Here is a 25,350-nt window from a genome sequence, read left to right as displayed (position 1 = left end):
AAATGGGGGATATTTTCATGCTGAGATCTTTCATGTTCTCTACAACATTCAATTGTGTTTTTCAAATTCAAAATATTACATTACCTATAAAAAATGTGCTCGTTTATAAGTTACCTTAGAGTTGGAGACTTTTCTTTTTTTTTATATAGAAAACTTCCAAGTTTAGATTTAAAGTCTTCTCTTTAATGTAGTTTTCATCCCGATCCAGACAGGACATGTTAGATTACAAACTGAAATGCACTAATGTTTATATTCATATTACTGTCTGATCTACTGAACCGGTTATGTAAGTTGTCAGGGTTGAATTGTGATTTGCAATTCCTCAGTCTGTATGTGATCTAGCCACTAGACACGCTGAAGGAGTAACAAACTGGAGACGTCATAAAAGCTTTACAATTCCTCTGACATCAATAACAACCGGCCCATTTTATTCCATTCAAAGCCGGTTACTAAACCTTGTCATTGCAATCAACAGCGGAGCTCCTTGTGTTAGGTGGTGGTTATGAAAACCTCTGACGTGTGCATGTTGACCAGATGAAACTGACCTCAACACCAAGGAGGCTGTTCCTCCTCTCTGCCTATATGCACACGCATATCCATACTCACACACACACACACACACACACACACACACACACACACACACACGTATATACACACACACACGCACACCATGTTTGGAGCCGACATCCTGGCAGCCACAAGCCACTACCTCTAAACAGCCCTCACATCTGACCTTTTAACTGTAGTTACCCAAAATCTCTGTAATTACACAGTGTGTTTCAACTTTGCAAGTAAACATCGCAGCAGAAATAGACACTTCAACTACTATATACAAGTGCGCCGGTGCCAAGGGGACGGTTTCTATTCATAGCTGACTGGAATTAGTGGCTTGTGTCGCTGCTCACCATAATGAATTTGAAGCAGAGTAAGTTACTCACTTGCACACGGCGACTAAATTCTTCTACAAAGGTGCTCATACACAAATTAAAGAAACGTAAAAAACTACACACAAACCAGAAAACAATATTAATGACTAATACTATTGGTTTCACAGCTGCATTGTGTCTTGAATATAAGTTAAATAATCATACTATCTGCATACTGATAGCAGCGCTGATATGGAACACCATTTATGACTAATGAAAATAATATCCATAAAGTACAAGACTATAGTGGAGATGGATTTGTTTATTGTAAAACACAGGAACGCTTTAAATACAAGCCTAAGCAGTGGTCCCCCCCCCAGAATAACCAGGTAGGTGTTGGCATTTTCAGCGGTTATTGTGAATGCTCTGATAAATAAATAATGCTTTGTTTGTTACGAGTTTGGTTTAGTTCAACAGCTAGCCCCTGGTTGTCCAATGTGCTCCAGGTACTGAGGATTTTTGATGCGTTCTGTGACTCTTTCTCTCCCACTGACCGGCCGGAAATCCCCCGTCAGAAAGGACTTTCCCAAACACACTCAATAAAATCTATTCTGAAGCGTAAAATCACTGATACAGGCAATGTAATGTAAAAACCCTTCCCCAGTCTAAAAAAAATGTTATTTCATTTTTAATATGCCATTTTGTTCTTTTCTCCACAACCATCTGGCGCCCCCAAGAAATGATCTCGCAACCGGGCATCACTGCCAAAGAGACTTACAAATCCTTTGTCCATGGATGTTGTTTTTTCAAACTTGAGCATAAAACTGGGTGGGGGGGGGGCGGTGGGTTTGACGGACAGGGCAAATGGTCCTTGGGGGAGCATAGGGTTGGCCTGCTTCATTGAGAGTCTACAGTTGGAGGTCCTCTTTAGGTTGTGGCACCTGTGGAGCGTAAACACACCAGGGGAGGACAGCTTTCCTTTCAGCAGGACCGCTCCTCTGTTTAGCTTTCCCTTCCACCAAAAACATCCCCTTAACAGACAATCCAGACCTCCTCCAGACCTGGCGCCACAGGAAGAGCTGAAGTGCCCTGGAACCTCTATCTGCGGGAGGCACAATGCTCTCCCAACTCTGTTTACCTAAATACACTTCCTCCACTCGCTCTACCTCAGGTGGCCTTAGAGCCCTGGCCCCCGCGGCGCTCAAACACAAGGAGGACGAACGCAGCAGCGGGGCTCATGGGAGCTGTGTAGTCCGTCGCTGGTGGTTCCCTATACGACCAGTTTGGTAAGAAAAACAAGTGGAAGGGAATCACGCTGGGGCTGTACGTCTGTTAGCGGTGATAAATGTATTCACATATTAGGGTAAACAAATGGGTAATGTGCCTGTGCGCTTCATGGCACACGAGTGCGTGCGCACACCCTCATGAGAGCTCGATAGCAGTTTTATGCAGATGTTGATCACGTCCTATTTGAGAGCCACTTTGAGTGCTCAGTCAAATTATTCAGCACTTACTGCATGGGCCAGAGCGCAACCCACAGGGGAACCTGATAAACAAACAAGAGAGAATTATTCGGGGGGTTTAAACACTTAAACACCCACTTCAGCGGATCCTTTTAAGTGGGTGATTAAAATGGGCAGAGGAGCTCAGCGCCACCACAGGAGCCCCAGTCACCGAGAGTTCCTCCCAGTCTCACACAGCCCCGTCAATCCCAAACCTATAACGGACTAGTCTCACAATCAGAAGTATTTTGGAGGATGGTGCAGAAACACTCAAGAAACGATGTCTGTGTGCATTAAGTGCAGACTGATTGAATCGTACATAAGTCATCCCATGTGAAAAACAATTACTCAATCAACTATGACAACTGATTTCTGTTCCTCTCACTCCTCAACATTTTAGTTGAGTTAGGTCCAGGTTATAAGATACACCTCTGCTACAAGTCAAAATGCGTACAGTGAAATGGGTTTTGTTTTTGCTCTGTGATGACTAGGGATGCCCCACCGAAACTCGGTTCTAAGTGGTAATTGGTTTCAAATGATTAAAAACCTGGAGTATGGATGAGGTCCGGAGTTAAAGGTTCTGAGGTACTTTAGAGGTTCTGGAGTGAGATCTCCATGGAAAATAGCAGCGTCACAAACCTTTGTCTGTCTCGGGGGGGCTGAGTTTGCTAATAAGAATAGATTAACAAATGAGAGCTAATCACTTAGCTAACTGTTTAGCTGTGAAAGTCTTTTAAAGATGTTGTAACTTCTTGTATTGCTGCTCAAGAAAGACTATTTGTTTGCATACAAGAACAATAAAGCAATGTCAATACTTTTTTAAATTCTTTTTTTAAAAAAGTCTTTTTTTTCTCACAATATAATCCAAAATATCCGATAAGAGTATTGATAGGAAACCGAACCAATAAGCACAATCGATAAGAATACTGGTTTCGATAAAATCCTAACGATACCCATCCCTAGTGATGGCTGTGTATTAAGAGAAATTGTTACCCATGCATAAGGGCATGTTTCATATATTGTACTTTTAACAATGCCTAGTTTCAGTGCAATGAAAGACGTCCTCTTTGGTTAAGTTTGATATAGTAAAAATGGCATAATATAACAGATATTTTGGTTTGGGAATATGGCAGAAATCACACATAAGTCATATACATCGGATGAAAACCTATTCTTCACTTTTACACGTGTGATGATAATCAAACCCACCTGAATATCACACATGAAGGAATTATATGAAAAGTTAGTGCCTGCTTGTAAAAGTCTTTGATCTAACACATATCACATGAAACTAGCCACGATCTCGCTCTCCTTTCTACCTTAATATTTCAAGATTTTTTTTTGGGACAAGAACGCTTTCCCGTAGCTTTTCAAAAGGCATCAGCATGTCGAAGGCAGACACACACATCAAAGGTCGAAGACATGCAAGCATTACGGCAAAGCTGATGATGATGTCGGTTAAATTAACTCAGATGGACGAGTGCAGTGACCGTTCGAAGCAGGACAATCGTTCCGAGAACGATAACGAGAACCGTTCATCGCTCGTTGACTCCGGGGAAGTGAAGAAGAGTTCGGTTGTGATGTTAGTGTGTTCATTCATCCCGCAGCACAGGTTGACTGCTGTCTGAAAAGACCCACTGTGGACAACATGCTTGACTCCGTCTGCAGAGCCCTGAAGCTGTTTAATCAAAGCGCTGCGTGTCCAAATCACATTAACGTCGACACTGCGCATCCCTGGGTCCACAGCAATACACACACATACCTACAGACAGAGGGATTCCTTGCTTTACAGTTGGATTATCTGCTCAGAGTATCACACTACTTCTACTATACTCTATACACAAGTCCACTCTCAAAGCACAGGAAAACTAAATAGCCAAACATCCTAAAAATATAACCATTTCTTGGAATTGTGAAATGAATGCCATCCTTAAGTGTGGAATAGAAGCTGCCAGCCTAAATGCATCTGTGAAGGGGTGGTGAGAGACACTTTGATCAACAGCTCTCCGTATACTGAGCATATATTTGGGGAAACAAAGCAAAATCTCAGCCGCTAATCCTCAGAGATTTAGAGCACATTCCCCCAGAATCCTTTGATCTCTGGAGTGCATCCGGACAGCTGACTCCAGACGGCACACTCACATGCTCAAGCGTGAACAGATTTGCACATACACGAGCGTCATTTCATTCATACCATTAAGATGACAAGGGACGTGGTTTTGTTCCCAATGACACCTTCAAGTAACCGTTGATCTTTGCCATTACAACCTTTTTACCATTTTATCGTACTTGTTAAAGAATTTGGAAAGAGCTGAACTGAACACATTTGAAACAGCATTCCATAATAAAATCAGAAAATGGTATGTGATGTATAATGGTCATTGTGTAATACAGAGGAGAGATGGAGAGGAGATGCTTTAGCACAAAAAGGAGCAAAGTGGACAAACCCAATCAAGTGTCTACATGCCACCAGGGCTTTACCTGACTAAACCACTGTCATTCTTTCACAGGAAACCTTTCCGGAAGGCACCATTCACAGAAAAGGAGAGTTGTCCGCTCTGCTTTGTCACACAGGAGAATCTCCTCCGGCTTTGAGTAATCTAGGTGACACACGACGCCGGATGTGACACTAAAGCCAGCTGCACGTCCTCGACCCTCCCCGTCCCCCAAGCTACGTTGACGTCAGCCCGAGACCTCCACGCCATCTTCTCATGGGAAAATCAAAAACAATCACAGAGCCCCTCTATGGCCAGGTGCTACCCCTCCTCCTCCTCCATAGGCGGAGGCTTTTCTTCTCTTTAAGAGTGTGGCTCCAAACTTTTTTCTCCCAGCCTCTTCAAAGAGCAACAACAGGCCCTGGGTCCCTTGGGAGCACAGAGGGGGTAGAGCCCGGTGGGAGAGGGGCATACGTCACACAGCACAGCACAAGAGGCCAGCCGGTGGGAAAGGAAAACGCACAGGGAGAGGACAGAAAGAAGGCAAGGAAGAGGAAGAGGAGTCTGCATTTGAAAGGTGCTTTCAGCTTCTAGAACAAGGGCCCTCGCTTTGTGAAGACGACAAGGAGAGAAAAAGCATAACAGCAGAAGCGAAAGACGAATGGGGCGCAGACCCTGCCATGTCTTTTATCAGACTTGGAGGCTGAGGGAATGCGGTTAAAAGCTTTAGGCCTACTTCCAAAAAAACCTTTCTATTTAAAAAAAAAAAATCAAAGGGCTAGCAACCAACTGCGAGACAAGGGGGTTGGGGCCAGAAGTTTCACTGTGATTCACTTTTGAGTTGCATTCTGCCGTCACACGTACCTTTGCTTTTAGTCTACGCTTCCCAACAATTTGAGCTGAGTGGAGGCTCAGTTTAAAGAAAAAAAAACACACATATGAGCTTGGGAATTGTGAGAGCGGCAGCTTGTGGGAGATTGGATGTGGCTTTTACGACACAGAGGGCGGGGCTTCACGGCAGAGGAGGAGCCATCAGTGTCACCGCTGACACTTCCCCGCATGGCCCGCTTCAAATTCAGTCTCATTTCATCAGCCACAATCAACACAGGGCCACAGGGTGAACGCAAGAAACAGATGGAGACCAGGAGGGGACAGAGGAGGGGGAGGGGGATTTTGGAATAGAAAAAGGGGAACCTTGGGTGGAATAACATTTTTTCTTTTTAGTTCCTCTTGACATGCTACAAACACAACAGACTTTTATTTCATCTGATGCCATGAGAAAAAAAACCTTAAAACTAACTAACGGAAATTTGAACTTCAAAGTCATAAGTTGTGAGACCCGTATCAGTGCCCATAACATATCAAATTTATAGGTAGGTGTAGACACCATGCTGTACACGGGGGAGAAAGTGTGCCGTGACCTGGATCTCATGTGTTGAGACCCACAGATACACCTGCCCACACCACTCACTCACTCACTCACTCACTCACTCACTGTCTGCCAAGCTTAAACAAACTTCATCTGACTGCAGAACTCATGAATGGGTGTAGAGTCAGCATGGTAATATCATTAAGATCTCAAGCGCATCTTTATGTCTCAATCAATCTGCGCATGCTTAGACCACTATTTTGATTTAAAAACCATTAATAAAGAATAACTGAGAATGTGAAGCGGCTCTTCAAAACCAGGACTTGTATGAAAACCGCATTGTTCCTACAGGGAATATGGTTTGGAAAAGATCAGATCAAAAGAATTCCAAGCGTGGACTTCCTGCTGTTGACACCCGACCCACATTCTCCTGGACCCTGGTTCAGCTGGGAGGGGTGCTCAAAGAACAGGGGCTATAAATAACGGTCTCACCAGGTATTCTGTGCACTGTAGGCAACTTTAAAAGCTAAGAGAGTTGACTCACATTCTCTCGCCTAAGAGGTTAGCTTCTGTTCTTATTCATAAAGACCTTGGGGTGGAGTTTTTAAACTTGGTTCAGACCTTGATATTAAATATTTTGGATTCTCTTTATGATCACAAAACAAAAGAGAAAAGTAAATACATATTGATGGTGGAAACACCTTTCTTCTTTTATTCATTCTCCCTCTGAGCTATAAAAGCCATTAGGCACCCAGACTTGAATTATTTATAAAAACTAAGCTCCACTAACAATTTTTTTTCCAAAACATCCAACCCTTTCAGCCGGGGCTCCTGTTCATCCCGGGCCAAAACTTCACACACACACACACACACACACACACACACACACACACACACACACACACACACACACACACACACACCACTGTTGTTGTTGTTGTGAAATGCAGCACATGGATCTTTCCAGAAAATAAAATAATGAATGTTTGTTTTTGTGGTAATAATGAATGGTAATTGCATGGTAATAATGTGGTTTTAAATGCTTAAATTGCCATAAGCGTATGAACTCCACTCAGCACATAAGCAACGCTGTAAATGGCTTTTCTGCTGCAACAGCGTTCACATGCTCTACAAAATAAACACAGTTTCAGGTGTTTTTCTCAGAGAGATCTCCAAAAAGACAACAGCCTGACGTGAGGGGGATCCTGTTACTATATGAAGGTGTTTATTGCAGCTTTGGGATGTCACATGTCAGGTTTAGCAACGTTGACACCATGTAGGTGCAACATGTAAAGCCAGTTCCACCCTCCCAACACATTTACTACACTCAATTACTTGCACGTCACATTAAATTGGCATTCAGTAAAATGACCACTAGCGCTCTCTCATCACTAACTCACCATGCAACACCCTGGCTGCTCTTCAGGCAAAGCGAAGCTTCAAAAAACACCTTGCTGCAGAGGACAAAACAATGGCAGACTTTGGACCTGACTTTGGGGCGGGAGTCAGTAGATATTTCTGCTGCCTTAAACTTCCTCAAGTTTGATGCATACGCAAATAAATCCACATGCCAATGGCTCTTTTGAGGTGTTTTTCTTGCTTGCACGATAATCACTTTAAATGCAAAGTATAACATGACATTTACACAAGAACTGCTGCATGCAGCGTGAGCAAAAGTCCTAAAAAACTAATGAGAGGGAAAGAGAATGGGAATGAGTGTTTATTTCAACAAGCAGCTACATGCTAATGATGGTAGGATTCTAGTTTATTTTAAAAAGGTGAGCAACTTAAGGAACTGCCAACTGTTTTAAAAGGAAAAACATCACAACAGAGGTCTACAATAGGTGCTCTAATTTGTTAAAATGTGCCTGGATCTGGGCTGCATTTCATGGACGGGTGCATTTCTGCTCAAAGCGTCTGGATCGAGGCTGTAGGAACAGATTTTCCTTTTTTTTTTTTCTTCCTTGATGGGCTCCAATTCCTCAAACATGCTGCCTTTGAGGAAGGTCTCACTAACCAAAGAGGCTTAAGTCTCCTCTGAAGCAATTCCAAAGGATTTCCCCACTTGACAACAACAGCACAGTGTTTACGGCAATGCCAAAATACAAAACAAGCATGACCTCCAACATTTCTCCCCAGCCTTTACAATCCTCACTTGTCACCAGACTGTCACACTGCAATGCTTTCAACTCAGGCTTGATCTATTGTTCCTCATAAGAAAAAAAAGAGCAACAACCTCAGATCAGTGCATTGATGGAACAAAGATGTGTTCCCACATGAACGGAGGAGAGGTAACATTCATTTTGTCACAGGGAAACAGGAAAACAAAAAGGTAAGACCAGGTGTTGTGTGGTTCACTTTAACAGTGAGCGTGTGTGTTTCTAGTTATGTGTACATTTTAAACCTAAAGTATATCACAGATTGGCAGATGTTACATTTTTCGCTGTATGAAATATCTAAATATTTGCAGCCAACATGAATAGATATCCACCCTCGCCACCAATATTACAAGTTTGTCCACCAACAAAGCTTTTAGAAAGTTTGACAAGACTTTGAGTGCATTAGAGGGGCAGAGGACAGACATACGCTGCCTCATATAAAACTACTTATTAGGTGCAAAGCCTTGAAGCGCACAGTAGAACAAAAAAAAACCCTCAAAACCCCTCTTCCTAATTAGGTGAAATGCGCACAAGCACCGCGAGGATACAATTGAACAAGCGTCTATTACGCTTCACTTCCCTATAAATACGTGAACCTCGTGGACAGACTCGTACTCACCCGTGTGGTCAAACCGCAGCTATTCTTGTGGTGACAGTCCTGTTGCTCGAGGCGAGAGCTCGTGCAATAGTATTTCTGCTTCACGAGCCAGTCGTCGATGCCCTTTCTCGCCAAACAGGCGTTGACTACAAAACTGTCGCCTGAAACAAAGAAGCGCACTATTAGCAGCTACAAACTACAATTGCTCGCGCTGCACTCATGTTTTCCATAAGCGGTCCATCTTCAAAGAGTCGGACTCTAATGAGCCGAGAGCTGACTCTGAAAATAATGTTTTTTTCTGCTGCTCACAAACTGACCGAAATATGAGACTTTGTGTAAATGTATTTATTTAAGGAAAATAAGCGCGCTTACCTTCTGGACTCTCCCTCGGTTTACAAATAGCGGCTTGAGAGAAAGAAAGTCAGAAGACAATGAATAGTGTTACTCGAAAGTCTCGCAGCACCAGAAGAAGAAGTATATAGCTGTGATTTCTCTCAGGAATAAGAAAACCTTACCATGTTTCGAGTGCAGTTTACCCATTTCTATGCATCGGGTTAGAGTTGAAAAACCATCAGAAGAATATAATCCAGAGGAAGAAAAAAAAAAGAAAGAACCCGGCAACGATATCCAGACAGCGGAGCGTCCGTAGAGACCGAGGGCAGACTGCGCTGTGCTCAGTACAGGACCGTATGAGTGGAGAGCCGAGCGAGTCTTTGATCCAGAGCGCCGCGCGCTGACAAGAGACACACAGGACAACATAGGACTTCCTGTCAACGCTTTCAGAATAAAACATTTTACTTGCTGAGACACATGGCTTCACACAATAATGATTAGCAAAACGAAAATACGGATGGGGCCAACTATATTTTGAAATGAAACAAAATCCAAATTAATTTTGTCAACTATGTTATTAGCTCAAAGAGCCATATAAAACGTAAAACCAGGAAAAAAAAGTTACCTATTCTCGCCTGCAATTTAAAAAAATTGCCCACTTCGTGTTAATTACATATTTTTATTCTGAAAATGAATGCAACTATTTCCGGTGGCCTTTTTCTGGCTCGCTTGACGCAGCTCGATTTGCTGTCTCTTCAAAGCACAGAAACCTTAATTTCAATCGCCGAAAGATCAGGATTAAAAATCACACTGCAAGCAAGTGCAAGCAAATGCATTCAGCATTATAAATTGTTCCCAAAACTGAGGTCTGGGGGCTCTACGGGTTCCTGGAGGGCTCTGAAGACTCAAGCAGGTTTGGGACTAGATAGATAGATAGATAGATAGATAGATAGATAGATAGATAGATAGATAGATAGATAGATACTTTATTTATCCCCAGGATACATTTGTTTGTAGCAGCAGTAAACTTAGTTACACAATAAAATACAAATATTAAGTACGGAAAATGCACAATATATACAATACAATAAAATAACAGTGCAGAACCTATTCAATTAAATTGAAAGAAAATAAAGTAATAACAAATGCACAGTATATACAATAAAATTAAATGGTATTAAATTAACAAAGTAGGAAAACTAAACTAAACAGTAGTGCAAAAGATCGCCAACAGCGGCAACAGCAGTGTAGCGGTGTTATAGTCAACTGAAGGAAGATTTGGCCAAAGGTGATTTATTGTAGAGTGTTATAGCAGAGGGCAGGAATGTTCTCCTGTACCTGTCCTTGTGACAGCGGAGCTGGATCAGTCTGTTGGAGAAAGTGCTCCGCTGTCCTTGCAGTAGGTGGTGGAGAGGGTGGTCCTGGTTATCCAATATGGATAATAGTTTCTTCAGTGTCCTCCTCTCCACCACCTGTTCCAGATAGTCTTGTTTGCAGCCGATGATGGAGCCGGCCTTCTTAACCAGTTTGTTAAGTCTGTTGGTGTCTCCGGCTCCAATGCTGCTCCCCCAGCAGACTATGGTGAAGTACAGTGCACTGGCAACAACAGACTGGTAGAACATCTCCAACATCTTGCTGCACACATTGAAGGATCGAAGTTTCCTCAAGAAAAAGAGTCGACTCATCCCCTTCTTGTACACAGCGTTTACGTTGGTCTTCCAGTTCAGTTTATTGTCGATGGAGACACCCAGGAACTTGTACTCCTCCACCATGTCCACAACCTCTCCCAGAACTCTCAGCGGTTGTGGAGCCGGCATCTTCCTCCTGAAGTCGACCACCATCTCTCTGGTCTTGGCCACGTTCAGAAGCAGGTGATTTCTACCAGCCCACTCCACAAAGTCATTCACTACTGCCCTGTACTCCTCCTCCCGTCCGTCCCTTATACACCCGACCACTACAGAGTCATCAGAGAACTTCTGCAGATGGCATGACCCTGAGTTGTACTGGAAGTCAGTGGTGTACAAGGTGAACAGGAGGGAAGACAGAACAGTTCCCTGTGGGGCTCCAGTATCACTGACCACTGTATCAGACAGCGCATGGCCCAGTCGGACAAACTGTGGTCTGCCTGTGAGGTAGTCAGTGATCCAGGAGACGGTGGACGCGTTAACCCCCACCACCCGCAGCTTCTCACTCAGTAGCACTGGTTGGATGGTGTTAAATGCACTGGAGAAATCAAAGAAAGTGATTCTCACAGAGCCACCGGTTCCATCCTGGTCAACCACCTCAACTCAATCCAAATCCCAACATGTAGTTTTGTAGAATATTAATTGGCAGCAAATCAGAAACGTAGGCTACTAGTAAGATGCAATACGTTTGACTCAATGAAGCATGACTGATTATTCTGTCACTGATTACATTAGCCTACATCTAAAAGTATTAGCTACACGGTCTCTTCAATAATTTAGAATGAATAAACAACCTTAATAGAGCATGCCGGCATCACACTAGATGACTGTTTGGATCCTCTCTTGACCTATAAAGTTGTGCATTTCAGTATTAAACCGCACCAGAACTGATGCTCTCAGAGGGGCTTCCTGGGGACAACATCTTATCATAATGTCTTCTGTGGTCAGTGTGCGTCAAAAGGTTTAAAAATCAAAGTGTTATTGGTCTGAGGCAGCAGATGAAAATAGGCTAAGATTCCTTTGAAGTCTTAAATTATATAATAAAAAGACAGAGAGGCCACTGTGCTGTGTGTTATGCCATGCTGCTCGTGGCTCAATGCAACAGTAATCATACTGTGAGAAAGCTAAAGGTTCAGAAATCCTGAAGACAAACCACATCGATGTTTGATAGTTATCAATGCACGACCCAAACATAAATCAAGTATAAGAATTATGCATGCACTTTTTGCAATCTTCAATCTGTGACTGTTGAATGAGACTAACCCTCAAAGAGAAACCACTCATGCCATGGTTAGTAAAAAAAAAAACTAACCATGGCATGCATATTAGAAAAAGTTGTACTAGAAACAAGAACAAAAACAGTGATGCTCATGTTTGACATCACAGTGCATCTTCAAAAATCTGTGCACTTAAGTACATTTAAATAATACACTTGGCAACAAGTTTTGATCAAAAAGATCTTCTGAGGGTCGTCAGCTAGTGCAGGCTTTTAATATTGCTTAAAAGCTATTTTTTGTGTTGTCAACCAAGTTGCAAAAAAAAAAAAATATGGCATGTTTTTCAATTGCTGGATGTTTAATTTTAGATCAAAACCCTTCTCTTATCATCACTGTATCATGGTGTATTGTTCCTCTTATATCTAAAAACAGCAGATTACAATCATTCAAAATTGTTGAAGACCTGCTTAAATAGCAAAATATATCACCATTTTGGGAGATCGCTAGCACATGGTTGGGTAGCATGGCCTCTAATATTTTCGTTTATGGGCCTGGTTTTCCCAGCCTGCATACATATCCCTCCAACATCTACATCTTGGTTGGAAAACAATCTATCTATCTATCTACCCTCATACAGACGCTATAGGCTATGCAACAGCCGGAGCCTTCATAAACTTTAATACACCAACTACCTGCAGAGCAATCCTATAAATGTCTGCACATAGTTAAATTGCTGATAGCCAAAGGTGACATATGCAAATATAACGGAGTTGGGAGGATTTTTGGGGAAGTCGAGATGAAAAATGTAATCAGGCCCCAATTTTCAGGGAATTTTCCCCTCTTTAGGGACGAGACTATACACTGGACACATGTCTCTGATGGAGCCCTCCAGTTGCATTTCTTCTAAACAGTGGTTTCCGCATCCTGCCTTTATCATCACATGTTGCACCAGGAGGAATCAGGCTCCCCTTTGAACTAGTCTGCCACAGACACACAGATGAGCTTGTTATTATAGCAACTCGCCTGAATTTGCTGGGAAAGAAGGCCTGTCCCTCTGACACACTTCCTGTCCTTTGAAGAGGCCAACGGAGAGATGGCTTTGCGGGCCCTATTTCCAAGCTTCGCCTTTGATGCCTGCGAGAGAGGAGGTGGCGGGGGTTTAAAGCATGAGCTTCATCTCACGGACGTGAACCCCTAAACCTCCAATCAATCCCCATTATCACGGGATGCAGTTATTTCAGCTTGACACCTCATCAAATCAGAGGAAAAAAATGAAGTAAATACTTTGCTCTTATTAAAGCATTTGTCAAATCAAATGGAAATCTGCCTCTTGATTTCTGATGTGTTTGTTCTTTTATGGTTGAAAAAAAGCTTGATAGAACAAAAGACAAATTCTTTAGGCACCTGCCTGATTGATGTAGGTATTTATTGACCTGGGGGAGCTCCTACCTTGGTGGCCAACTATAGCTCATTCCACCATAAAACTCGCCATTCTCCCTGGAAACCGACATAATGGGGGGCATTCAGACGGTTAGATTCGGGGGGATCTAATGGTTTGTCTGTGTTTATGTCCCTGTAACAATGTTAGGGGCCTGATGCCTGGAGAGCCCACCGGAGGGAACGATGCCTGGTGGTGAGGTGGGGGATGTGGAGCATGTAGCGGGAGAGAGGAGCAGCTGCCGGGCGCTTACAGCTCAAACATGTGACTGTTGCCTTTATCTTGAGGAACAAAAGGGCATAGATGTTATAAAGGGCAGAAGACAATCGTGACTGAAGTACAGTGTTGATTCCTGCAGCGCTAGTGACTCAGCCCATTGTGGTGGCCCAGCGTGTGATGTGTCAGCCGAGGAGGGAAAGACAGACTGGCATGCGTTTGCCATTCTGCATACTGAAAGCAATGGAAATGACCTGGATTCACAATATTCCTGCATGGACACATTGGTTGTATTTTAGGCGTTTACAGCAATACGCCTACTTTATTTGAACAATTTCTTAGTTGCTACGTGGAGTAAAATTCAACGTCAAAGCAGATGCAACAGCATACTGCTTAATAACACCTTTGATGTATTTATAGAAACTAACTAACAGACAGCAGCTCATTCCTTTGAGAGCATTCGATGTGCCACAAGACCATTAATGTAGTCACTTTATGTGGCAGTGCATACAAGAGAAAAAATATGCACGCACATGACTGGCACAAAAGACGTGGTTTAAAAATTTTACATCGAAAATTGTTATCAAAAGAAAATGCACATATTTAAAATGAAAATTCTTCAAAATTATGGGTTTATTATGTGTAGAATTGTGCAGTTTCAATAAAATGAATCCTATGCATTATTATCAAACAAAAACTCATGAACTCAATTTGCTGTTAAGAGTTACGCCTCAGTTATACTCCCAAACGGACGTGTAGTAGTTATGATTATAATGTCCCATTGGAGGACGCGTTCCACACATATGCAGTCGATCACTATGCTACCACTTGTAGCGTAGTGGCCGCACAGAATATTTCATAAATTCAGAAATTTTCATAAGTCCGCGCAGTCACAACGAAGTGGCGGCACACAGACGATGTTTTGTCATATTAGCACACAAAAAAAAAATCAATAAACTGCACAAAATTATTTGAAGGCAGTGAGATTATAATATGTGCAAACACCAGAGTTTAAAAAAAAATCTTCGAGATGATATTTATCCGAATAAGATTGCTGATCCCGTACTTTATGTTATTGGTTTGTAGTGTAAAATAGGAGAACCCCACTTAAAGATTCCTTTTAATCTCAACAGCGGCATATAAAACACTCGTAACAGGGCCTTAAGCCCACTGACGTTTCCTTTTTTTGCAAAATATGTCTACAGTAAAACTGAACAGAGCCAGTGATGAACAGCAAATAAACACACACTAGTGCAGACTTTCAGGCGCGCCGCTGAATGACTGTTAATTTTTCCAACGTCCAAATTTAGGCCTAAATCAATACTTTCTGCTTCTGTACTTCTCTTTACTATCTGCACTCGGCACTGGCTGCTTTTCTGAAGCGGTGGGGGTGTAGCCCCATCCAGAACGAGGACACAATTAGTGTATTCAGCCGAAAACAGTGGGGTTCCCCCTTTGATGTGGGGATCAAATGAAGGAGCTGTGTGTTTTTGTCCAAAATGACAGGCTTGCCAGGTTTACTAATGGGTAGCTAATAGAAAGAGAGGTTTATGATGCTCATTAATTACACAGTCTGTCATGTGTTGGAAGGGTAGAATAGAGGAGATATGGGGAAAAGAAAGAAAAAAAAGAGAGTGGGGTGCAGCAGAGGAAGCAGAGAGAGGAGAGTGGGGGTGGCGTTAAAAAGAGGGATGGGTGTGCTCTGAAAGGGGGGAATTGGAAAAGAGTGGAGTGAAAGAGCAAGGGCAAGGAGATCTCCTAAGAGATCCGCACAAAACCTGAGTTGATGGAAAGCGAGAGAGAGAGAGAGAGAGAGAGAGAGGAAGAAGAAGAAGAAGAAGAAGAAGAAGAAGAAGAAGAAGAAGAAGAAGAAGAAGAAGAAGAAGAAGAAGAAGAGAAAGACAGGAACAGGAGATAAAATAATCCTTTCCCAAGATAAGAGCAGCCACCAAGACAGGAGCTTCAAAGAGCAGGAGACACTCTCATGGGAGCGTGCCATAAACCTTTTCCTCATCTTCAGAGGGAAATTCAGTCCCTGATCCAAACACGCCCAAGCTCTCAGCACCCACCACCCTGCAGGTGTCCGAGGCCCGGCGACTCCTGGGGGTGGCGCGCACACTTCCAAGCAACGCTGCCTTTGAACTGCTTTGACTCACGTGGAGTGGCGATGGTGATCTGCACATAAGGTGCAAATGTGAATAGTTAATGAAGAGAGAAGAAGAAGAAAAAAAAATCAGAGCCTGTCACTCCCACCACAGGGAAGACTAGTGATCTCTGCTATCAGCTTCAACCAGCACAACTCCCATGAACCCTCTGCAGACGCAGTTTGTCATTTCAAGCTGAGCCACTAACAAAGCCCTTGCCAACAGTAGCCTATCCTTTGCGACAGAGTGGAGGTGTGACTTGTGGGATGTTGCTCGTGGACGTAACGGTGAGTTTAGGGTAAACGAGGCTGTCATTAACACTGAGACCGTCCAGTGACCTGTGAGAGACCAGGCTGCTCTCGTCCCCACAGGGCCGGGCACCAGTGGGGCCACTCAGCCAGACAAGGTTTATTTAGCTAAGCTCCGAGTCTCCCACACATAGAGGCCCACACTGCCATGGAATTCATTATCCTGGGCCGTTAACGGGCCCCTGGTGTTTTGAATAGTTTCTGCAGGCTTTGAAATTGCACTCTCTGCTTGGGTTCAATCGCAGAGGCCATGATCAAATTGCACTGAGTGTTATATCATCTTCAGGGAATACTGCTTGAGACGTGAGGCTGAGGTCCACACAGGAAAACAATGGCAGCCTAATACCCAAATATTTAGCAGCACGTTCCACAGCGAGGAGGCCAGTTTCGGAATAACACGGCTATGGCTTGGCGCAGTGAGCCTCTGGGCTCTTGTTGCAGAAAGGCTTCCTGTCCGTAAAACCTGTGACCTTTTACCTACAGATCCACAGAAAAACAAGGACAATGTCTCTTTTTTGGGAGGGAAACAGTACAATCTAAATACATACGTCTGCCGATGTAATATAGCCAATAAATATCACAACAGATCAATTTGATCCAACTTCCTTGTCACAGATTTCTGTTGAAGATTTACTGTAAAGCAGGTCAAAGTTAGTCCCACCTGTCCTGTTGCTGTGTCCTCCACTGCAACAGTCAATGCAGTCTGAATCTTTGTAAAAGTTTAAAACACTGCAGAATGACTATAATAGATTCTTTTTCCAATATCTACACTTTGTCACTGGTGGAAAAACTGGCTGGCTATATACAACAAAAGCTGAAATATTTTTAAACAGTTACTCTCAAAGGAGCAATATAGCACCATTAGTGTAACCTGCATGGAGGAAACCGTGGGGCTTCTATAATTACTAAAGCTGTCAAATAAGATTTTTACGCAACAACATAGGTGTGAAAAAGATACCTTGGAGGTTCATGCAGCTTTAAAATGTGTCAAGGTAGATTGTGTATTAATGTATTTCACAAATTAAGAAGTTCAGCCCTGGAAGGAACAAGAAATTAAAGTCGCAACAATTTATGTAAAAATGTCACAGTGTTATTCCTGCATGAATGAACTTAACACTGCGGATAGGACTTCTCCACAAAGAGGTGATCAAGTACATTTAAAGGCTCCTGCATTCATTGATCTTGCTTAACAGAAAAACACATCATACGGAGCACTTTTTGAACAGAACTATTCCAAAGAGCATTTCACAACATGCTGTTTTGACATTGTTCTTTTTATGCGTTCAGTTAAAACAAAATCTTGTAAAGCATATCATTTAACCAGACAAAAGCTACAGAGTGCTGTCAGCAGAAACGGGCATGCCTCAAGCAGCATTGTAAAGCAAGCACTTAAAATAATTTTTCCACAACAATAAAACATTTCTAAGTTGGCTCATCGCCACCCCCACAGAATTCTGCCTGTAGCTGCTTGGCAAGCAAGCAGCGAGGACATTTCAGAAGAAAAGCAATAAAAGCAACACTAATTCTTTACTGGCTGGTTTTTACCTCTATAAAACGTTTCAACGACTGTACCTTACAATGAACAAATAAATAATAAAGCATATTGATTCCTTTTATAGCACAGCTTCTGGCACAAGGCAAACTAGTCTAGGTGCCAGCCTCAGCACTTGAATGTGGTCCGACTTCAAGTTTTCATCTCGAAGCTTTTCAAAACTTTCATTGTTTCAATTGTTTATGCGTTACGATGTACAAAAGATGTTTACCAGGTATAATGTTTACCATGTTTACATCCTAGTTTAGCATGCTAACATTTGCTAATCAGCACTAGCCTACAAGCTCCAGCTGATGATGAGGGAATATTACGTTATTTTCTTACCTAATGATGCTATGAAAAGTCAGTTATCATAGTTCGTCCTGTGAGGAACATGAATGCAAACTAAGTATTTTGTTATAGATACTTCACTCTGGAGTAAAGTGATGACCAACATTGCCATACCAAGAGCCCACTGTTAGCGTCACTAATATTGGTCCAATTTTCTTGCAAAGAGTTGGTACACCAGACTAAAGGTGTTGGTTTGCTGATTGTAGCTTCACACTGGACTTAAAAAATCACTGTTCCAATTCTGCTGCAGTGAGAAGTGGAAGAAGAGCTTTGTTGCACCTGTAGCCACTCCCACCAAGCTAGCTAGACAATGGCTGGAACAGAGCAGGTGTGTCTTTTTTTCGGGGTCACTTATGGTTCAGCGGCAAACAAGTGGCGAACACAACTTTTAAGTTAATTTTGCGAACTTGTTAGCAAACTGTTGCGTATTTACACATTATCATTCATTTGGTTTTCTGGCCATCTGATGAATATAAATTGAATATTCACTTTTGCTGCCTGATGTTTGGTTCTGAGCAGGTATAGTCTTTAGTGGGTCTTTAGAGCATTTTCCGCTGAAAACAGCTGCCCGCCGAGGCTAAAAATGGCACATTTTGAGCCATGAGTGCAACCAAAATCATGAAGTTGTGGGCCGGACAGCCAAACGATGAGCAGAAAACTCACTATAACTCTCTGTAAAACTTAGTGAAGCAGCAGATTCAGGTGATAATTCTCTGTAGGTTCATAAGCGACACCTGTCACATTGTCATTTGATTGTGTAATCATGAAAAACATAGCTTATAGCCACTTTAACTTTTTTACTTTTGCAGTATTACGACTATCATTATGTGATTGTGTTAGCTATGTCGTGTGTTTCACTCTCATTGCATGTGCTCAGGCTGTTCATGTATACTGTTTACAACAACATACATGGACTGTGTCCTCCACAGGAGGAAACTGCTGCTTCCTCCAGGAGCTGATCAAACACTCTCCAACCAAACTGACTCTTCACAGCTCAGTTCACAGATGTCTGCCTCCAAGGGTTTGCGTGTCTACTGCCTACTTTGCAAACAGGACTGATTTTCCATCCACGGTTTAAAAAAGCTGGCTGGACCTGACAGTGCACATGCCTTGCGAAGAAACTACCCTCTTTACTAAACAATGGTGACCAAGGTCAGCTGTTCTTAGAATAGACCACCATCAAAGACATAAAATTCTGCCTGTGCCACTAAATGACCATCCGCAAAACTCCTTTCATCATGAGAGTTGGCAGTACTTGTAGATTCTCAAAATCTAATTCAAAGACTAGGAATTATACAAGCACATAAGTAGGTGACAGTACATAGCTAGAAAAACAACCAAACAAACCTGTTACAAAGAACTCTAAACTACTTTCATCAGAAATCATTAGGTATTCTAAATACTTCTCTAAACAAACTGTTCATTATGGCAAAAAAAAGTAATGTTTTACATTTTTACATCCATAAGTGTAGACTCATTAAGTATTGTAAAAGATATACAAAGATGTTCTGTGCATTGTTGCTTGGTGTGGCTGCGAGAGGGCCTTTGGCTGAGAAGAGGGGGCGGTCATCCAGTGATGCGTTACGTGAGATGCTTTTCAAACAGTGGGTGAACTGACCCCTGAAGCCGGGTCGCCGCAGGATGCCCTGATGTCCAGTGAGGCTCCACCCTCTCCTGTGAGAGGGGGCAGTTGGGTCTTCACAATAAGACAATTCATCTCTGTAATGAAGTCGTGTTCCCAGAGAGAAAGGCTGGCCGGATGGATGGCTGGCGGTCCACCGACTGGCTCTGAAAGAGGGGGAGGGGGTTAAGGTGGAGGGAGAGGGGGTAGAGGGTCCATAGAGGCCAGTGATGTCATCCTGCCGGAGGTTGCGCCATTCGGTGCCTACTGTTATGAGGAGGAACATTTGGAGTGGAATAGAAAGAAAGTGAATCCAGTGACTTTTAAACCTTGCAAACTGCTATTTAATCATGAACAACAGGATTTCATTGAATTAAAAAAATGTTTTAACCATCCTGTGATTGATTATGACTGTGAGGGCTGTTACTTTTTAAAAATCAAAATCAAGTTTGAATGAACAAATGTGTTAAGTGCTTCCGTTGCATGGCAAAATAATACAAGCAGCAGAGAAGGAGGGGCCCTCATGTCTGCATAAAGGGTAAAGCTGTTTTGTTTTCTGTTGTTGCAGCTCTTGCATCTTATTCTAACAATGTTACCTACTCTGTTGAAAAGTACAACTTTTAAACTTGTCAGGTATCATCTCAGGTGTTGTCAGGTACACATCTCTTTGGTTTGGCTTCAAGCTGCCATTTTTAATTGTTCTCCTTTCCCTGGGGTCTATTCTAGAAGGATGGAATTCACTTGTAAATGTGTATGAACTCCTGTATTTATTGATTATTGACTTATGTTTTAATGATGCCTTTAATTTGTTACTGACTTTGTCTTAGCACATAGACATCAAAAAGAACCGTCTCCCTCACTAGCCTCTGTTCTGTTCCTCCTGCTCTTTGTGAACACTGATACAGTGTTTTAATGCAGCCAAATTCCTCATATTGTTATTCACATTTACATATTTTTCTATTTCTGTTTGTCATTACCAACCTGCTGCAGCTGAAGATAAAAATCATAATTTTACAATCACGACATCATCAGACAAAATAAACAAAAACACACATTGTGACAACAGCTGTTTAAAAAGAGTCAGGACAGAGAGGGTTAGACGCAACAAAAGGTTGTCAACTTCAAGTACGGCCAAAAAGCATCTGTTGCCACATTTGAATGAGCTGCAAATGTGCATTTATGCTTGAAAATCACAACAAATGTTGGCAAAACAAATCTAAGCTATATTATAGATTTAAGAAAGTGCATTTTAGGAACACTGTTAAGTTTGAATTCAAAGAGGTGATTACAGTTTGAAAAAAGAGAATTTCAAAAGAAAAGATTGGCGCACATACAGATCCTGATGTGGATTAAACATTTGTACTGCTAAAATTATTTTGGAGGATTGTGAGTCTTTGGCAAAGGAATGTGCTCTCTTGAGTGCTCTCTAGTTTTCAGATGTTTCGTATTGGTGGAGGGAGCAGGGTCCGGTCTGTCTCCCTTTGCATGTTGGAAAACATCTGGAGAGCGTGTGGATCACATCACAGTCGCTCGCTGTGAGATTCTCAATGTCAGTGACCTTCACAATCACCTGTTAAAACATTGTGTGTGCCAGCTACTTGATACATACTCATATTACACCTCAGTGACTCTTATCAGGGCTGAGGCATCGCACTTTCATTGGCTGTGGTTTACACATTTGAAATACTTGGGTGGTCCCTCTTGCATTTTCAGCGTGTTTAGCACATAGCTAAATGTATTATGATTTATATACAGAGAGAGAGTGTGGGGATGGTAGAAACATGCCAGTGGTGCACATGCACTTTATTTGTGTGAAGATAATCATCCAAATGACACGTTTTTAAAAAGATTTTGAGCTAAATTTGAATATATTTGTAGGTTTGCTAGGCAACAATGTTATTCACGACAGGTTTGACTGCCTATGAGTGGAAAGGAGATCTTGTGCATGACTTATTAAAAATTAATAGAATATATATATTTTTTATAAAGCAATATATGTCAGTGAAATTCCAACCAATTGATACAATGAATACATTTTTCCATTGATGTTTGATCAACCATGCACTATTTTCCCTACAGTTTTGTAGCTGGTTGCACCAACTGTTTGTTAGTTCAAACTTAGCCTAGTTACAATGTAGGTCTTTATATTTAGCTACACAGCGCTACATTTAAAGGCACAATGAGGAGGATTTTCCTAAAAAGCGATGTATATCCTCATAGAAAACACGTACAATCATTACTTTGTGTGTGGTGGTGCAGATACCCTGCCCTCTTCCTGTATTTTCTCTTTTCTTTTCATTTTGCTTTGTTCAGGATGTTTCCGGGGATCAACCTTTACAAAAATGTACCAAAGACTGAGGGGCTCTGACTAGTGTGGACCTATAACAAATATTTAAGTCATTCAATGCTCATTTTGTTCAAAACAATGGTCTTACACCTGCATTACCCATTCAGTACTTATCTAAAAATAAAACATAAAAATGCCCACATTTACCAGACATGTATTTAGACAAAAACACAAACCTGAATTGATCAGCTTTGTATTTTTGAGCGATAGGAATAATGTTTAACTGATTATATTTCAAGAATGTTCTTTGGGCTGTCCAAACCAACAGTGCTCAAAGGTTGCTACGATAAACCTGAAAGCGTCTTACAGACAGACAGACTGAGGGATGATCAGGAGGGTTTCCTTCTATTTCATACAAATCACTCTTAATAGTCCAACCTGTAATATTTCTCTCCCAAAGATTTGAAATTAATTGATTCTAAAAAATACATAAAGCACTTCCCTTCAATACAGAGCTCATCTTTTACTTTTCAATCATGGGACGATTCTGTACGTCACGGGACGGTTGGCAACGCTGGCATTGAGCTCGGGAGGAGTGGCCAACTTCAAATTTTGTGTTTTCAAACCTCAACAAACAAATCCAACTCATTGAACCTTTACATTTAATATTAGAACTGTAGTAGAAGTAGTAGTTTCAAGGTGTTGCTGTTAGCTAACTGAACTAATTGACAAAGTTAATGTTAGCTTGTTATTATATATCCTATTTAGAGTGAAGACTGAGTAATAATGGAATATGGACAACATATCTATCCTGATTAAAACGCTGTTTAATAATTATATGATAATAATGGTACCCCCTAAAACTTGGCAGTTAAGCGACAGCTCTCGGTGCAGTGACTTGCAAATATTACCTTGCAATGTATTTACATATTACTACATTCTTACATTCAGACAGTTCTTAAATTGTAATAGTTCAACACAAATAATCAAATAGCTTGTTGTTACTAAGAACTTGAAAAGGACTTTGCAAACAAAAAGTAAAAAGTAAGTATAAAAGTATGTGTATATATGGCTACATCTCAACAACATGGTATCTGTGTTGTTTCTACTCTACTGTATCTGACTTTGATTCTTGATGACTGCTAGTAGACCTCTGACCTTAAAATGGTAGTGCAGCTTAATCCAAGATTAGGCATGTTTTCTCAGCATGAAGTACAAATCTCCCTCCATCTATCAAAGCAGAAATGCCATTGAAAAATTGAGAAATGGCTCAGGATAAATCTGTGAGGATAAAAAGATGTTGATGCCGAACCAAAAATGGCAACAAATATGAAAAGGCTATTTGAGCAGTTTAAATGCGTCTGGCCTCTCTGGATTTTATGGCCTCCTATGTACTTGGCTCAGGAAAACCAAGAGGTTCAAATACAAGTCAGTCGGACTGTTCGGTTTATTCTCACACAAATTTAGTGGGAATGAGAGGCAGCCAATGTTATATTCCTATTCTTTCTTTTTGCGCTGCTGCACATCCAGTCCTTCCTTGCTACAGTACGTTAGAATATCTTACATCTCCACATCCATAATACTGTCTCTGATAATATCCTCTAAACCCAGCTGACGCCTTATTTTGAAGCAAAATGTCGTCAGAGGATCACACACAGATTCCCACCTCGCCAGGCCCGCTGCCGAGCAACGTCACCGGACTGTTTTCTCGAGGTCTCAGGTTGTTCCTCTCGGTTTCATAACAGTTTGAAGTCTTTTCTGCGGAGGAGTTTGTGAGGCCGTAATTGGTAGCAGATGAGGAGGCCCTGCGTGCCTCCATGGTGATGTCAGACCTGGTGGAGGGAAAAGCATGGCGGGGATGGGGGTGGGGGGTGGAGGCTGAGGTGGGGGGGGGTGGTGTGCAGTGAGCCAGAATGTCTCAGAGGCGGCCGACTCTCGGCAGGTCTACAGGTGGGCAGGCTGGCAGCAACACCACAGCAAAACGCAGCCAAAGAGCTCACACAGCTATCAAACGTGGAGAAAAAAAATCCCTCATAAAACATCTTCACAGAAAAGTTAATGGGATAGGTATTTTTCTCTCACAAAACATGACGGTAAAAATGAATATTATAGTCTCTTAATCTCGTTCTGGAAACCGAAGAAAGGGCTTCTTTGTAACACGAGGCGTATTAATGTGCTGCACAATGTTTTCATCATCCATTATCTAATCAAAGAGAGACTTGTGAAGCCATTTTTCATTTTAAGCATTAGTGTGGCTGCTTTTTGTTGGGCTCTGCTTGTTGAGATTCTGTGATCTAAAATGTAAATTCGTTAAGGACTTTGCTCTTATCCTGGTACACACAAACTGTGCCCACCTAGTGCTGCCCTGACCCATTTCGCTGCATGCAGGACATTTGCATGAAAGGAATGAAACTCGATGCCAAAATAAACATCAATTAAAGCTGTCAAACACCACCAAAAACAGCTGCAGCTTTGAACAGCTCGACCAGCAGGCTTCAAAAGCAAGCCGTCTTTAAAGGACAGCCTCGCATGTACGAAAGGCCAGGCCGGAATTAGCACGGCATAGGTTAAAACAGAAACTACCTCTGAAAATAAACTGAGGCAAGATCATCTCAGTAAGTCCCCCATTAAGGTAAAAGATATCCCTCTGTCATTTAACATTCATTTAAAAAGCATTCAAACAAAAGAGCCACAGAAATTGACACTTCAGAACAAAAGCAATACAAAAATCCATGTGCCTTTTTTGTGTTGATCAGACTCTAACACAGACACAGTTTGTTGTTGATAAGAAAGTGAACAAAGTACAGTTTTGATTGCTTTTTGCAGCTGTAGAATTAAAAGAAGCAGCTACAATACAGCTGAAGGTGGTATAACCAGAGCAGACAGGTCTTCAGGCGGAGCAGAAAGCAAACAGGTATTTGTTCTCTCCTGGCCATTCTGCTGAGAGCGCAGCAGTGATTTGTCAATACAGGTTTCTGTCTGATTATAATCTATTATGGCTCCTCTCCTCTTGTCCATTTGCTCATACAGAGCTCCCATTGAGTAACTGCCATGGCTCATTACTGCTTCAATACCAAACTCTTTTCGCCTGGACTGGCTGGATTAGGTTGTTCCTGAGATCTCGCCTCTCTTCCACAAAGCTCACAATGGCGGTGAGAGAAGCAAGGGCTACTGTTGACCTTTATGAAAAGCAAGGTGAGATAAAGAAAACCGTGAACTTCAGAATGAGTGCAAAATCATAACAGGGATGAAAACAACAGCCCAAAAGAACAATAAAAGAAATGTAT

General features: G+C 42.0%; 1 protein-coding gene across 1 annotated transcript in view; it reads right to left on the bottom strand.

Moving 5' to 3' along the window:
- Nucleotides 1-9,610, bottom strand: part of nkd1 (NKD inhibitor of WNT signaling pathway 1) — a 32,739-nt gene extending 23,129 nt beyond the window's left edge. Inside the window, exons 1-3 of the mRNA XM_068731036.1 lie at nucleotides 9,448-9,610; nucleotides 9,305-9,337; nucleotides 8,954-9,093 (exon numbers count right to left, since the gene is read on the bottom strand). Coding sequence (XP_068587137.1) covers nucleotides 8,954-9,093; nucleotides 9,305-9,337; nucleotides 9,448-9,472 — 198 coding nt within the window. The 5' untranslated portion in view covers nucleotides 9,473-9,610. The remainder of the gene's footprint in view (nucleotides 1-8,953; nucleotides 9,094-9,304; nucleotides 9,338-9,447) is intronic.
- Between the last annotated feature and the right edge of the window lie 15,740 nt (nucleotides 9,611-25,350).

Source organism: Cebidichthys violaceus, unplaced genomic scaffold (assembly GCF_023349555.1).
Source record: "Cebidichthys violaceus isolate CVI_PGR_0920_01 unplaced genomic scaffold, fCebVio1.0.p SCAF_5, whole genome shotgun sequence".
NCBI classification, from domain to species: domain Eukaryota; kingdom Metazoa; phylum Chordata; class Actinopteri; order Perciformes; family Stichaeidae; genus Cebidichthys; species Cebidichthys violaceus.
Note: the sequence above shows the minus strand (reverse complement) of the source record. Positions and strands in the feature narration are given on the sequence as shown.